The sequence below is a fragment of the Poecilia latipinna genome, unplaced genomic scaffold (assembly GCF_001443285.1).
Source record: "Poecilia latipinna isolate Pla-1442-1.1 unplaced genomic scaffold, P_latipinna-1.0 Scaffold830, whole genome shotgun sequence".
NCBI classification, from domain to species: domain Eukaryota; kingdom Metazoa; phylum Chordata; class Actinopteri; order Cyprinodontiformes; family Poeciliidae; genus Poecilia; species Poecilia latipinna.
The window spans coordinates 150,070-166,626 of NW_015113446.1; the positions used below are offsets into that span (position 1 = coordinate 150,070).

Genomic DNA, 16,557 nt, shown 5'->3' on the forward strand with positions numbered 1-16,557 from the left:
CTTCTGACCTTTTGTAAAGTTCACTTCAGCTGTCAAGTAAAACCGCAGTGTTTTCTGCACCTGGAGGTAGAGCCAATATTTACCTCTGTTTTGAAGTTTAACATTTTACATCAAAGATCGATCCGCAATTTTTCATTTCATATATTCAGACCAAGGCTTTATTGAGTAAATATTTTTGACATGCTACACTGCCTCTAGTGAGTGGAGTAAAAGAAGCTTCACTGATAAACATATTGCCAACTCAAGTAACAAAACCAGGAGAAAATAGAATCGAAACCACGTGAAACAGACAATGATGAAATGAAAAGGTTAAATGAAGAAAAATAAACAGAAAAACTACAAACGACACCAGTGGAAATTGATAACTAAAAAATATCCAATGAATTCCACTTGTGAAAATAACTTGCGGATCGGGAACGCTTGATGGTAGAAAGCCTCATGATTCACATCTTCACATGGGTTTCACATATTGTTTAAACATATGCGAAATGTGTGACTGTAAACGCCCTGAAGAAGGGGAATATTTTAATAAAAGAGTCGGACTGCTTCTGCTCCAGCTTATATTATTATCTAAGTTAACTGACAAACATACACAATGATATCACAAACAGCAGTATGATAGCTAACAAAGGCGCTAACAACAATGGAGTTTGTAACATTCGGAGCGTCAAAAAACTCACAAGCTTTCTGAAAGTTAAACTAATTTACAACATACAAGTGTGTTTATATATACTCATACCTGAAGAAAGGGGATATTTTAATGAAAGCCGGACACACGAATTTCTCACAAGAGGGGAACAGAATTTCTCACAAGACCTCTACTCCTCACTATAGCCAGCGCAAGCGCTAGACTCCCCCTGCTGGTTGCATCTGAACACTGCAAATCAGACAAGTCATCAACATGTTCAGCCCAAACTGGTAGCAAAGCATTACAATCTCTTAATGTACCTCTGATGGTACCAAATTTCAATCCATCACATGATTAGATGTGAATTTAATATGGAACACATGAACAATGTACTTGGTTACATGTGGAGAAATGAGAACATGTGAATTTCATTGGATTTTTCTGTAGACTTAAAGCTTTACAATTAAAAAAAAAGTTACACTATGTCGTCTTGCCTTTTTTCTTTGTTTTAACTCTAGACAAAAAACATCTACCAAGCTGAATAGTTAATTTTAATTTTCAGTTGTGGAATTTCACATTTGACCACTTTTATACAGTGATGCTATATGCTAACTGGTGGACGCTTTGGGCCCGCAATAAAACTTACATGAAACTATGCTAGCATGTGAACTGTAAGAGCACTGTTACAGTATTTAGTCTGCTGCTCACAAAAATGTGTTCAAATATTAAAGCACAGGAAAGACCCACACACAGCCAAGGTTTCGTCCAGCTGATGCATACACAATGTTTTAAATTGCCCCCCCTTCCCTTTGCCTTTCCCATGGGGCGGTATAAATATTGATGAGGCAGGTGCCCTGCTTGTCTGCTTGTCAGACAAATGATGTGGCGCGACACCGTCTCGTCCAATGAAGAGCGCCACTGGGACGGGATCAAACTAAGCCAGGCTCATAGGAAGTGTCAGGGCCAGCCGTCGCTGTATGAGGGATCAGCAGAAGAGCCTAACTTAACCTGCCACTGTTCACACGGAACCCTGTTTTTCACACCGAGTCACGAACCCACAGCCACTCCAAGTTCTCCCGCCGAAGGTCATACCGCCTCACACTGCCAGGTATGAAATCCCTATTCCTATTTCTGCCTCGCTATGGCGTGTGGTGTTGTGTGTGGGCTGCCTAATAAACACCTCTGCTGCTCATTTAATGATAAGCCACTCATACAGTCAGGATATTAAACAGATCAGCGTGACACACAAAGTCTACCACGCTTCCCTGTATGAGGAAGAGGCGCTGAGTGGTTGATCTACTAAGAACAAGAGGCCAGAAGCTGCAAAACTAATAATCTCTCAAACCTCATAAGCACCACAAGAGAGAGCAGAGGTGCAATATATTATGAGCATTCTTCATTAAAACGGTGCTTTTTCAACTTGAGATTTACACATCCATTAGGCAAGTCTTGCGCATAATTATTGGTTGATTAGAGTTTAGACCACCGAGAGATTTTTAACAGCTGGAGGCGAAGTACTGCAGTGAGCTCAACCTTATTTTGGCTGAAAATGTTATGAAATATCCAAGAAAGACCATATGTTCCCTAATAGAAACAGCGTCGGTATATAGCCTGAAAAATAGGAAATAAATTCACATTATCTTACTATTTTACTATTGATAATTAGAGGGGTAGTATTATGTATTTTTCAGTGACATAGTGTCATTTTATAGCACAATCAAGTAACTATGTTACCTTCAGTTATTATAAAAATGCTGCCAAACATGACGTAGAAGAAATTTGACTTTGTAATTTAATTCACTGAAATTGAGTCTCTGTCTCTTTAAGAAATTCCCGCTCTTCAGGAAGTCATCATAACATGGCTCCTCTATTAGCTCTTTAACAATGTTTTCACCAGAGTTGCACTGTGAAGTCGCTTGCATAACGAGCTCAGCAGTTCCACCAGGTGTTTGCTAATTGTTTCTGGCTAGTCTGAAGGGGCTGAGTGGGGGCGTTGAAGCAGATGGGTCAAAGATAAGACTGGAAACTGCGGCTCCAAAGATGAGCTTCGTCCTCCAGGGCGGTGCTAGTTCCACCCACATGTTTTGCACATCTGAATGGTTGCCATGGAGATTAAAGGATTTCTCAAACAAGCCTGAAAGAACCAAAGCAACACTCCAGGTATGTTTTTGATGAGGGAATAACACTTTAATACGATGTAAAGCTCAAAACTGTTCATTTTACATAATACTGCCTCTTTAACAGGACAATAATCCCAACTGGGTTTGGGATGAACCCCCCTCCCCCCCCAATAAAAAACAGGCTAATGGCAACAACCAATTCAAATAAGTCCTGCCAAGAATCGTGGTCAGTTAGCCAATTCAGAATCATGCCAGAATCTTGGGTGTACACATGTACCCGTACACACCAAGTAGTGGTTTACTTTTGAGTCAGTCAAGAAATCAAGATGGCCTCGATCTTTTTAGCACTTTTCTACAGTGTCCCTCTTAGGAGCCTGTATTTGAGAGCCACTGCCTCATTTCACTGTGCTCATTCCTTCACCTACAATTTACTTTGAACTCAAGTGATGCATTTTTGCACCATTTCTTGACTTGGGTTGAAGTCATGGTCAGCTGGTTCATTGTGATCATGCTTCCTTTGTTGGTGCCCTAATTATTCTGCAGGGATTTCAAAAGTATAAAATGTTGCTGTGAAAAACTGTCCTCTTTAGTAATTTCTTCCTAATGCAATGCAGTGCAATCAAAAACGAAAAGCAAGTGGATTCAGTACTTGGACATGTAAGTAAGAAAAGAAGATGTTTATTGCACAGCCATTTATATTTCTCTGTCCATGCAACAAAAAGAACTGTACATTGCCCTCCTGCTGACTAGTTTTCCACACCATACTTTCCCCAAGTACAGTTCTTTAAAAAAAAAAAAAGCTGTTTTTTTTTTTTTTTTAATTAATATTCTTTGTTCATACGTAGATAGACAGGAAGTAGGCCAAAGAGAGAAGGGAAATGACCGAGGTGCTGGGACTCGGATCCAGGACACCTGTGTAAGGACATTAGGTTATTAGGGTTGAAGATTGATACACAAATGCAGTTTCTGTAGTTTAAGTAGAAGCAGAAGACAAACGATAGCAAAAAAGACATTAAAGAGAATATCAAAAGGCAAGGAAAAGATAAAGATTTGATTTCCATACAAACAGCAATGAAGCTAGCTTAACATCGACTTAGGCGAGCAACCAAAGACACAATCCAGAAGCCCAAGCGGACTAGCTTTGGCTAATGCTTCGTGGTATGTAAGGACAGATATTGAGTTATTTGGAATTTTATTTTTAATAAACTTGCAAAACACGTTAAAAAAAATTCCACATTGTCATAATGGGTTATATGTGTGTTGAACTTTGAGGAAAGAGATTAATTTAATACAATTTGGAATAAGGCCATGGAAAAAGTGTGGTGCTGTGAAAACTTTATGCAGTGAGAGCTTCAGCTTGAGTTGTCCACACTGTTCTTGGACAACTACCTTCAAATTCACCTTAGACCAATAGCTTAGCAGATTAAACTTGGACACAGCGAGGTCTTCCAACTGGACAATAACCCCAAAAACTTCAAAACTGGCTTTGAACAGATGAAGCAGGCTAGCATTAACCTAGCATTGTGGCAAAAATTTTATGGGCTGTACCTAAACCAGAAACCTTGTAAATTTATATCCTCTGACAACTATGCCTGCAGCAAAACATAATTGCTAGTTTCAGGTATTCTGTATGCCCCAGATACTACAGACCCGCGTTAAGGAGTCAAGCAAAACTGCCAGCCCTGACCCTTTTTCTTACATCGTACACAAAAGCTACTCTTCTTGTTTTGTTGTGTGAAAATATGACAGTCTGAAGAAGACTCACTCTCGGTGAGGATACTTTTACTTGTACATTATTGATATGCCTTATTTTATCTGCCCTCCAGTGAGGATTTTCTCCGGGAACTTTGTTCACATATGCATGGTTGCATGAAAATTTAAAGGCAACCTAACTTGTAAAAAAGAAAAAAAGAAAAAAAAAGGCCTTATTAACAGTGAACCTATGTTCGTGGCCTTGCTGTTCCTCTTTTTTGATGGATAATGTGCCTCGAGTGACCCATTTCCAAATGGCCTATGGAGGAAATTCAGCACTCCTTATCTGTAGAAAGCAGACATAGAACTATCAACATTGGATTTTCTTCCCTGCACACTCATGAGTGCCACTTGCTGTGGGAAAATAAACTGTAGATGGGAGCTAAAAGCTAGATATGAAGGAACTAAATAATCAAAACAACATAGCATTTTAAGTCTGGAAGGCACATTTATTGTGAATATGTCTCCGTATGTTGGTTGTTCACGGTGTTGAAAGAGAGCTGCGAGATTTAATTCAGGACGTGTCGGCGGATTGGAAGATAACATAATGTTGGTAGATGCTGCCATCTAGTGCACAAAACATGCATATGCACAGCTGAGTCTGAGTTAAAAAAAATCAACCCATATAATATTTGGGAAAGGTGTATGCAACTCAAAAACTTTAGAGAGAAAATAAAATATTCTGCTTTTAATAAAAGCTGCGTGGTGACAAGGAACATGTGAGTTACATAATAAATTTAACTAGAAAATGTTGATTACAATTACAATTGACCAATTTAAAATAATAATAGTTTTAAAAAAGAAATAAATAAAACATAAAAACCAGTCTGAAATTTTCCAAACAAAACATCTTGAAGAACCCTAATTTTTTGGTAAAATGCTGTGTGGACTCAAAACTATAGTGGGCATTTTTGGAAGGTATTTGTGAATAAAATTCACAGTATTTCAGAAAAAGAACCTCATACCTACAGTCAAACATGGTAGTGGCAGTGTGGTGATCTAGAACTGCTTTGGATGAGAAAATTCAGTCATCTTTGCCTCTGCTTGGTTGGTTCGTGTAGGAAAACGATGCACACCAAAGGTCAAAGTCAGACCCAAAGATCTACTGAGATGCTGTAGCATGACCTTAGGTTGTTCATGTTCAAAAGGCCTCCATTATGGCTCATGTACAAATATTCTGCAAAGAAATTTGTAATTACTAAGATCATCTTTGTCTGACAAATTATTATTATTATTATTATTATTATTATTAATTTATTTATTTATTTTATTTTATTTATTTTTTTGATGATGATGATGATGATGGTTTGGAACATTTCAGTGTGAAAAAAGGAAATCTGTAAGCGGTACAGGTACTTATACAGGTACTTTTTGCTCCAAGATAAATTATTTATTTTTACAAACAATCTTATTTTGTAAGTCACTGTAAAAATACCAGTAAAACACCCAGAGCAAAATTGAAGCTGACAGTAGAAAATTCTTCATTCTTTCTGCTTTCGAACGCGAAGGTTGGCCGATCTGCCACTAGGGGGAGACACAACTTTATATTCTAAGTCACAAATGGTTAGTTGGGCACATAGGATCTATCTATCTATCTATCTATCTATCTATCTATCTATCTATCTATCTATCTATCTATCTATCTATCTATCTACAGAAAAGATAAGAAATTCTTATTTATTTCAAGTTTCAAGTGGAAAAAAATAAACAATAACTATTTCTTTTTCACGTTACATCTCATACTCGTGCTCCTGGTCAGTATTCCGACGTCAGCAGCGAAGGGGTTGTTTGGACAGGGCCAGCAAAAATGTTAGGGTGGCACAGTATGTATATTTAATTTGGGTGTGATGCTATTTTTTGCACCAAGATGAGTCTAATACAAGGCAACATAATTGAAGAGGGGAAAGTCAATATTCAGATTTTTGTTAACAAAAATTAAATGAGTGGTAGCCATGTTGGATTTTGAGGTTCTTCGACTTTTTTACAATTTTGAATTTCGACCTTTTTTTACCCATGAGAAAATTTTAGCTCATAATTCAACAAAACATGCCAATGTTTCTCAGAAAAATGTTTTGTTTTATTTTCAGTATGAAACACAAGGAACTGAAAAAGTCCACTTCCTGTTGAGGTGCAGTTTTAAAATGTTGATACTTTAACCAATGTCTCCTTACGGATGTGCCAACCAGAAAGGAACACCTTTTTATATTTCGCAAGGTCGCTGAATTCACTGTAACACCGGTGTTGTACCGAGAAAAAAAACTCCTGTCTGAAACGCACTTGAACGCGCAGGCGCAGTCCTCGCTGCAGTTCACTGCGTTTCCGTAGCCAGCTCGCTACCCGCTGAGCGCTGGCTGGTGAGGCAGCTCGCCGAAGCGATTGATCCCGATCAAATAACGTTAAAGCTTGCCTCCTGAATGGCGGATTAACACGGCTGTCGGAAGGGACACTCTAAATCAATGCTTGTGACTCGGGCGCTTTTAGGGAGTGCGTTGGCAACACCCTCCGTAACATGTGAGATGTGCAGAGAAAGATATTAACTGTGCGTTATTTCGGCTAACTAGCTAGCAGCTACCCCCGTCTCAATCCAATTAATGGTAGCTCGCTCGGTCTGTTTTCTTCAAGCGTCGCGTCTGTAACGGGGGGGAAAAAATGAAGAAGTTTAACATAAGGAAGGTGCTGGACGGCTTGACAGCGGCGTCTTCTTCTTCTTCCTCCTCCTCCGCAACTGCTCAGCCGGGTACTCCCAGGGAAAACGATGTTGTCCAGGAGACTCTCCAGTCGGAACATTTTCAGCTGTGCAAGGTATGTCTCCCGTTAGTGAGAGCTGGCATTGACGGGACTGTAAGTGTCAGATGACGGCGGCGTGACCAAACGTGAACGTTGTTTTCATCTGTATCAGCACGGCTCAGTGGGTGGAAAACAAAGTGTACAAACAGCATCAAAATCGCCAGGTTGAGTGTGAGCTATGGTGACATTAATGGGGGAATCAATTTTATTCATTGACTGAGTTGTATCCAGCACACTTAACCTTAAATCCCCTCCCCCCCCCCCTCTGTTTAATCATTGTAAATTAGCTCCCTAGTGTTCCACTGCACTACTTTAGGGTACAATGTTCACACTGGCTGCCTGTGGATTGCTGTAGGACCTCTCCTCATTGTTAAATCCCCTCACAGCATAAGTATTCAACAGTCTTTTGTGTTGTGATGAATGTGTTTTTGTTTTCAGCTGCACTTGGTATAAACTGGTATCTTGTTTCCAAAGAAAGTAAAAGTCCCACTGTAGTGAATGCATCTATTTGCTAATCCCACATTCATGTGAATGTCTGCTGCATTTTAGCAATGAAGAAACAGCAGCGACCATTGTTTGCATTTTCAGTGCATCACAAGGGGAATCTCCTTTAAGCTGACTCTATAAGACTTTCACACACACATCTTGTCACATTGAACTCATTGTACTTATTTTCGGCCAACACAGAATGTTCCCACAGTTGTGAAAATGTTACTTTTTTCAACTTTACATCCTCCTTTTGCTGCAGTTACAGCTGCAAAAGTGGTTTCTTTTTTTCTACTATGTTAGAAATTAAAAACTGAAACGTTTGCCCATCCTTGTTTGAAAAATAACTCAAGTTTAAAGTTGGCAGGAAATTTGAAAATATCATTTGATAGTTATCCATTTTTGTAAGACTGGAAGATTAACACCTAAACATCTATAAAGTCTTAAAAAAAGGCAATCATTACAAAAAAAACCTAACAAATTAACAATGAAAAGCCTAGTGCGGGCACAAGAAAAGCCTGGTGGCCCGCCAGGCTTATAATACACAGATTGAAACCCTTAGCCATTTTTGGTTTTTAACAAGGTCTCTATGCTTAGGTTTGAACCTGCAACCCATTATCAAGTCTTCTGTGGCCTCTGACAGCATTTCTCCCTAGACTGCTCTGTATTTAACTATCATATTTCACATCACACCCAGTAAAACGTACCGATTTGCATAAAATAACAGAAAGTTGTTCAAGGGATGCTATTTTTTTTTTTTTTGCAAGACGCTATAAACGTTGGTATTGTTTCACAGAATGAAAGAAATAACTATTTGCTTGGCGTTCAAGGTCTCCTCCATGCAATTTGTAAAATCTATGGTTTAATGTTGGGAATAATTTGAGGGAAGCGGGCTGAGCGTCGGGCGTGCCAGCCCATCAGCTCCTTCCGCAGCTGGGAGAAGAGCAGGTCAGTTCCCCAGGTTACGAGGCCGTGGCGTCACCTGTTGCGTAATCCCGCTGCAAGCTGCACAAACCACAGGCGGCCGAGCGAGGTCCTCAACCTGAAATAATTGCGTTATAGATGCTCGGTGATGATCGTACTTGAGCGGCTGGGCTGCTGCAAAGGTCCTGGAAATAAACCGCATTTCAGACGATACAGCTGTGCCGAAAACTGACCCCTGCGCAACTGATTTCAGTCCCCCCTGCTCCCTCCGTTTTAACTCTGCTGTTTAAATTTAGTGTAATTTGTTAGACAAATGGGACAAACGGTGCACATTGATGGATTATATATCTTTGGGGGTGGTGATAATATATTTTTTTCCCCTCCACAAGCCAGCTCTGGACTGTGTGGGAGATGATAGATTAGGCCGACTAGATGTATGATATAAATTCTGCTTTCTCCTGCAGACTGTGCGTCATGGCTTTCCATATCAACCGTCCTCGATGGCTTTTGACCCCGTGCAGAAAATCCTGGCCGTCGGGACTCAGACCGGAGCTTTGAGGCTGTATCCTTTTTTTTTTGTTTCACAAGGGAAATTGAAAAGTGCTAAGCAAGGAAAGCAACTGCTAAACACTACAGTGGCGTCTCAAGTTCCTCACACGAGGAAGCTGGCCTTCGACATTCCACGGAATAAGGTGGGGAATGGAAAAAAAAAAGATCACACACATGCTTGGGTTGCGTTGCTCTGCAGCTGGTAGCGGCTCCTGGAGCAGCCGGGCCTAATTAGCAGTAGCTCTGCAGTTGCATGAAACCCCCTCCTCCCACCCCTCCTCCACCATATGTTGTGGAGCCAACCTCAACGGCTGTGCTGCCCAGTTGGTGCCAGGATGCCACTTCATATGTGCTGTAAACAGAGCCGGACTTGCACGACACACCAACACACGCATTTGTGATTTCGGGTTGTTGTCGAGGAATTCTGTTTTGTTTTTTTTGTTTTTTTAATTGACCAATCACTGATTTGCACTGACTTTCCACACCTACTGCTCGTCTTCTGGGAGGCGTTTGCACGCTAACTTTGGGCTTCCCTTTGTGATGATGTCCTACTCAGGGAGGCCCTTCTGCTTAGCTTAGATTTTCATTAGACCTGACTCCGTCCTGGTCTTTATCCACTCATCAGATTAAGAGAGTGTTTTGTTTCTGCGTGGCAACATGCAGACGCGCACACACACACACACACACACACACACTAGCGCGCAGCTACTATGTTGCTCCTCTTGGTGCAAGGTGAAGCTGATGGGATTACTGTCACTCAGGCAATTGGTCCATTTATCAAAAAGACGCGCTTTATCGATCCGCCTCGTCGGCGCTGGAGTTTGGAAACGCTCGCACGGCTCAGAAGACATGAGCCCGATGAGGTATCTACAAGCAATAAATGTCTGCTTTTACAAGACCTGTCTCCGCTACAGTGTTTTAATCAGCGGGTTACTGTAGACGGTTTCCTGCGCTTTACAGAGCTCGTTTGTGGTCGGTGGTGGCATTGGATATCTGGAGCTCTTCCATACATACTTCATTTGTAGACAGCAGGCACAGACTGATTGTCATTAACGAGGTACGGTTTAAAGGCATAAAGCAGTTGTGGTTTTAAAACCACAGATATTTTTAGAGATGTGCAGATCGGATTCTTCCTGCCAACTACCTGCAGCATCTTTTATTTATTTCCTTTTGAATGTGTTTGATGCCTAAATGGAAGAAAAAGGTGTAATTGGTCCAAATCTGAAATTACCTCAAAGAGAACCAGGTGACTGTTTTGGCTGAGGGAAGTCTGATCGGTGCTCTTCTGTGCTTGACGAAGGGAAGCAAAAAGGCACCTTAGAAGGGAACTCCTCCACAAACCTGCCCCTGAAAGCTGCTCCTAAAAGATGCTTAAGTTACCAACTCAGATAAAGTTCAGGTACTAGGTCAGTAATTATGTTGTTGTTTTCCAAACTTCAGGCAGGGCCCCATAAGTTTGTGCAGTCCAACAGGGTCCGCTGACTCTGACAAGTTTTTTTGTGTGTGTGGTTTCTGGATCTGACAGTCTGACAGGACAACCTCGTCTGACCGTGACATTTGCCACTCTCTTTTTGAGTGTTGCGCTAAGACCGTTGCATGACTAATTTACCTAGCTAATATCATCTACCCTATAAAGAGCAGAAAGGTAATGTTCTGCAGAATAAATACACATTTAGTGCAACTATTCTATTGTTCTGCTTAATTCTATGCGTCATCAAAATAATGGAAAAGGAATCCGTTTATCTTAAAGATTCCCAGTTTTGCAGTTGATTATCATAATGTGAAATTCTCACCCAGGCCCATGGTCGGAAGGCAGTGCAGAAAAGCCTGTATTCTGCAAGTTTGTGTTGGGTCAGGTGACCGGTCACGCTAGAACCCAAGACTTTCAAGTCAGCTTTCGAAGCAGAAATATCTCACAGCGTCAGCCGACTTCTTTGTTATTTTGTTCTCATTTGGATTCTACATGCGTTTGAAGTGACTGTGGAAAACAGTTTCTCCTCTTCCACATGTTGATTTGCACAATAAAGAAAACTTCCCAGTCAGATGATAAATGATTTGACTTCCTGAGAAAAGCAGCTGATGGTGAAATCTGTGGTCTACCACTTTGGCTTACCAAATGGGGAAGTCTTTTATGTTAAGGAGGGATGACTGAAGTGTGTAAACTCCACAGGGACGGTGAGGAGAGACAGTAGATTCTGTTTCAGTTTGACGGAGTTCATTGTTTCCAATTCTTGTCTACACTGCAGCTTTTTCATATCTGTTTGCATCCATGATTGAATTGTCATATGTACAACGTAGGGCTGTAGATTGTCATTTTTCATTTATATGTTGGTAAAATTTTGATCTAAAGCTGCTGCCAGAAGATGACCTCTTCTCATAATGGGCACAATTTCCACGTTTTGATGTTTAATAATTTATTTGAACTATTTTTCTGGAATTAAATATGCAACATACAGCAGCTCTGGTTTTGTTTTTGTTTTTAACAAGACTTATATGCACATACAGTTTCAGATATATACATACATTGACTTTTACATAATTTATGAAGACGTGATGACATTTTCAGAATGCCGTTGTACTTCACAAGGCCAACGCCTATTAATTTGAAGCTAGTGGTTTCTCTATACCAGCACAAAAATACTGATTTCACCAGACCTTAGAACAATGTAGAAGTCCCAGGAAATGGATTGAATTGCGTCTAAATTTCAATGGCATAATCTAGAAGTAGCACTGCTATAAAATCATTCATTTTATCATATCAACAGCTAGATGGTTGATACAGATACCAGACACATTAAAGCTGGTTTTAGAGTGGATACCACTCCTACAGTTTTGAATTATTTCAGTAAAATAGCAGAGAAGCGGAGTTTAGCGCAGACGTCTGTCTTGTCTTGGTTTTAGCGAGCTAACGTCTCGGTCGCTCTCAATTCATGGTCACCAGAGATTACGGCTAGCTTCTTCAAAAACCATAAACTAAAGCAAGACACCTAAAGCAAGGCAATGCTGTTGAGAAAGTAAAATATTTGTGCTAAATATCTAACCAGAGTAGAGGCTAGCCGACCTTTGCTAACTAGCCAGCTAATGTTAGCTTTCAGTGTTGATTCATAAAGGGAATTCGTCAAATGGAAGATGGCAATAAGCATCTTTATATAACGCTTCTCACAAATACAACAGATGTTTTTTTCATGTTTTGCTCTAGTCTTTTACCACTGTGTACGTCTGTTCGTTCTTACTTCATTTTTTTGTTTTGTGTAATATCATTCCCCGCAATATTAGCATCACAAAGTCTGTTCCAGAATATTCAGTATTTGGAGACTCTTGTTGCTTAACGCTGCACAAAATGTTACTTAAGATGTTTTGGTTAAGTAATTAAAAAACTGCAACTAAGTTATTTCATTGCCAAAAATGGCAGATGCAGACAGAACAACTTACTCAACAACAGTAATAATAATAATAATAAAAAGATCATATTGAACGGAAAAATCTGAATACATTTTATTTTTTCTCTTATCTGGATTCTGTTTACAAGAACCTAAAGAAAAAAAAGACATGTACTCTGCTTAGCTAAGCATCTGTTTGCTTCCTGCAAGTCCTATCTTAATATCACAGTATGCACCAACATTACCGCATGCCTTCTTGATATTGTGCAGCCCTGTTGGTGACATTATTATATGTAGTAATATTATTTTAGCTGCAGCATTGTAATAATTTTTGCTTTATGGATATATTGGAATAGTGTGTTGTATCATCAAATCAATGGCTTAGAGAAATGATTGGTGTAAGACTGTAGACCGTTTCAGATCCCCACATGATTAAACAGAATCTTGCAGATCGGTCCTTTGCTAAGTATGGAAATGATGCGAAACTCACGCAAGAGCTTTGGTGCTCAACATCCTTCAACACAATCAAACAAAGATAGCAGATTTTAGAGTGGATGTGTTACTTCCACAGCATTCTCAGCAACTCAACAAACTGAGAAACTGACTTTGAAACTATGATTTCTATTTAGGGATTAAATCCTCCCGAGTCCTAAAATAAAATAAAATTAAAATCACTGGGAGTTGATGTACGTCTCGCAGCAGATGGAAGATGGACACTTTACTTATTCAATGTATTGGGGGGTTTACTTTGTCTTTGCCATTTGAGAAAAGCAGAACATTTTTAAACGTGTCTTATTAATCCATCAGTGCACCATGAACCGCTTAGTGAGAGGAATTTTTAGAATGTTTTGCTTTCCTCCCACCAAGATTTTATGTTCAAATGGGAAATTACAAGGTTAATAGCGAGACCGGTGGTTGTTTTCTTATATGCGCCTGTGTTTCTGAAAAAGTAAAAATTAAAAAACACACTTCGTAGTTTGTACTACTAACTGATAGTAGTAAAGCGTTGGAGGAAGTTTGAGAAGAGTGCTGCCGTTGCTCACCAGCGTGATAAAATCTAGTTTTGAGGTTTGTCTTAGTAATTTCCTGCTCGCCTAGAAAGTGGCTTTGCTCTGCAGCACTATTAACCTACATTAAAACAGAAACAGGTTAAACTAGTACAATACATGCTTTCAGCGCGCAAAAGGACAGCTGGCGCTAACCTGCGATGTCAGGCCTGTGGCCTGTGAAGCAACCCCTCACGTTACCACAAACATCCTCATTATTTAAACTACAGTACTCCTCTGCTCTTATTTAAATTTGCCCAGAGGATATAAAACTCCGCCTCCGCACCGGACCGAGTACGGCAGGATTCCCATTAATAATCCTGACGACGAACTGGGAGCTAAAACCAAACGGAGAGGTTAAGGGTCAGGACGAGAGCCGCTGGCCGCAGCTCTGAACTGGCGCCAGCTTAAAAGTCTAAAAGTCTGTGTTTGCCTCTCTGCTTGTGCAGAAGGGATGCCTAACGCTGAGTAGCTTGTTCTGTAACCGTCTCCTGCCACCCCACCTTAGTTTGTTTAAGGAGCCGAGGGCTTGTTTGATTGCAGCTCAGTCAGATCGGCTCGCACGGTTTTAGCCGCCGCCGCTTAAGGTGCCACGATCCAGGAAAAAACTGATTAAGTGTTTATGTAAACACATGTTGCTCCAGTAGAGCTGTAAAAGAAAAAGTCATTAACTTATAAGTAATCAGCACATAGGATTCCTAGAAAGCTCTCTTTGTGCTTCACTCTGTAACATCATTTCTTGTATTTAACATGCAGCTCTTAAGTCAATTACAGAAATGCAACCATGCAGCATTTTTAATGTTTGATTTTGAACTCGTCAAACTTTTAGATATGTTTTGTGTGTTCATTTGTTTTCTGGTGGAAACGGATGCATACACACACTTTCTAATGTCCATCTATCGTCTATATTTGCTTATTCTTGGATCACAGGATGTAGTTGATCGTCATTTAAATGTTTTTTTTTTGTTATTCAATTCAAATATTCTGCATAAGAGGCCACCATGAAATAACTAAATCTTTCACATTTTCACAGACCCGTATATTTTATTTGCCATCTGGTAGATTAACCAGTGACAGCCGGTCGTTGGTTGTAGTACCGCTAACTTCATCCATTCACTTTGATTAGTAGCGCAGACAGAAAAAGTAAAACATCTATCGCATGTACTTCAATGAGTATTTGTATACTATTGATTAATTTAGAAAATTTATGAAGATACGTTAAGCATTTTTGTAACCAATTCTGAATCACTTTGTTCAATAAAGTATCACTCCAAAACAATAACGTAGCAAAGAAACAATGAAAAGGAAACATTTACTTATTATTACATATTCTAAGATGTAATGAATTCAAATGTAAATAACTAGACATACATCTGTGTATGTTTGCTTTCATGAATTAATTTTTTAAAATCTATTTTTATTTACGAGTCATTTATTGGATTCCTTGGATCTTTTTGAGCACGAATCCTGACCAAAAATTTATTTCTTGCAGATCACACCGACAAACAAAATACTTTGCTTTCACAACCGTATCAGTCCAGAGCTTCTCGGTATGATTAGATCTAACACCATTTCCCCGTTGTGTTGTGAAAGCTTTCACAGACCAGTTTTACCAAACACAGAATGAAAGAGGAATTAAAACGGACGTGTAAAGCAGGTCCCTCTGAAGCTAAATCTAGCTTCTCTCTCTCTCTCTGGTTTTATTGGTACAATTGTGGTTTCCCTGGTTTATTGTTCTTCACAGGCTCTTTTCAGGAAGAGTCACATTTTAAACTGAGCCTTTTTGCGTATTCAGGATCCGTTCCACTCACATCCCTGCATCACCTTTGTTGGCAACTCTTCCTCATTTTTCTTTAACTGAGCCAACTTTTAGGTTCGGCCGTGCGGGTGTGGAGTGCTACTGTCAGCATGAGAGCGGTGCTGCTGTCATCCAGCTCCAGTTCCTCATCAATGAGGTGCGTTGTCATCGCCTCTGCATTGTGCTCAATGCTCTTTTTTTTAACTTCTTCTCTCAGTCAATCCATCTCTTTTCTCTTTTTATCTCTTTTTCATTTTCTTTTTATAGTAGCCCCTGTTAGTAGTGCTTTTAAAACCCAGATTAAGCAGTTATGCTACTGATCCAACCCACATTTCTCCTGTTATATTTTGTAAACATAAAACAGTGAGGGAAGCCAAGCCATGTGAGCTGAATGCTAAACATGCGTCTGTTTGCCACTGTCTCCACAGGGGGCGCTGGTGAGTGCCTTAGCTGATGACAGCATCCATCTGTGGAACCTGAGGCAAAAAATTCCAGCTATCCTGCATTCTCTCAAGTTTAGCCGGGAGAGGTACAGAAACGCGTTCCGCTCTGTAAACAAAACTTAGATGCTGCAGTCACAGCCGGCTTTGTTCATAAAGCTTTGTGATGCGTTGGTAGTAATTTTATGCCTTATTTCAAGTTCCTTGTTTGAAAATTTCAACTTTCAACATGCAGGGAGTTTGACATTTTTTATGCTGCTTGTTGAGTCTCACATCAGTCCTTCCAGAAAGTTGTGACATTGCGATCCCAATTACCAATGAGAATTACGTTGTCATTTCAAAATTTTGCAATTTTCACCAGTCATTGCACCTTTTTCGCAAGATCTGACCAATCACCATGGTTTCTGTGTTTAATTCTTTTCTGGCCAATAACAGCAAGGCTGCGGAATTTTGATCAATCGGCTTAGCCCTCTTCTAATTTAACTTCCTGTTTCACGACGTCGCTTGAAAGACGAACCTGCAAGATGGATGTAAATTTTAAAAAAAATTTTTGCTCATGTTTTTGCAAAAATCATTTTGAGATGTTTTGTAGGATTTGGTTACACTGGATGTACAGTTAATTTTCACTTAGATGACCAGTATGGACT

General features: G+C 39.9%; 1 protein-coding gene across 8 annotated transcripts in view; it reads left to right on the forward strand.

Annotated features, from left to right (window-relative positions):
• Positions 1-6,798: 6,798 nt before the first annotated feature.
• Positions 6,799-16,557, forward strand: part of stxbp5b (syntaxin binding protein 5b (tomosyn)) — a 35,637-nt gene continuing 25,878 nt past the window's right edge. For 5 of the 8 annotated variants that reach the window (XM_015047517.1, XM_015047518.1, XM_015047519.1 and 2 more), the window contains exons 1-4: positions 6,800-7,302; positions 9,162-9,259; positions 15,546-15,627; positions 15,899-15,999. In XM_015047517.1, coding sequence (XP_014903003.1) covers positions 7,150-7,302; positions 9,162-9,259; positions 15,546-15,627; positions 15,899-15,999 — 434 coding nt within the window. In that variant the 5' untranslated portion in view covers positions 6,800-7,149. Of the gene's footprint in view, positions 7,303-9,161; positions 9,260-15,545; positions 15,628-15,898; positions 16,000-16,557 lie in introns of all 8 variants that reach the window. The other 3 variants (XM_015047514.1, XM_015047521.1, XM_015047513.1) reach the window with 3 other exon arrangements.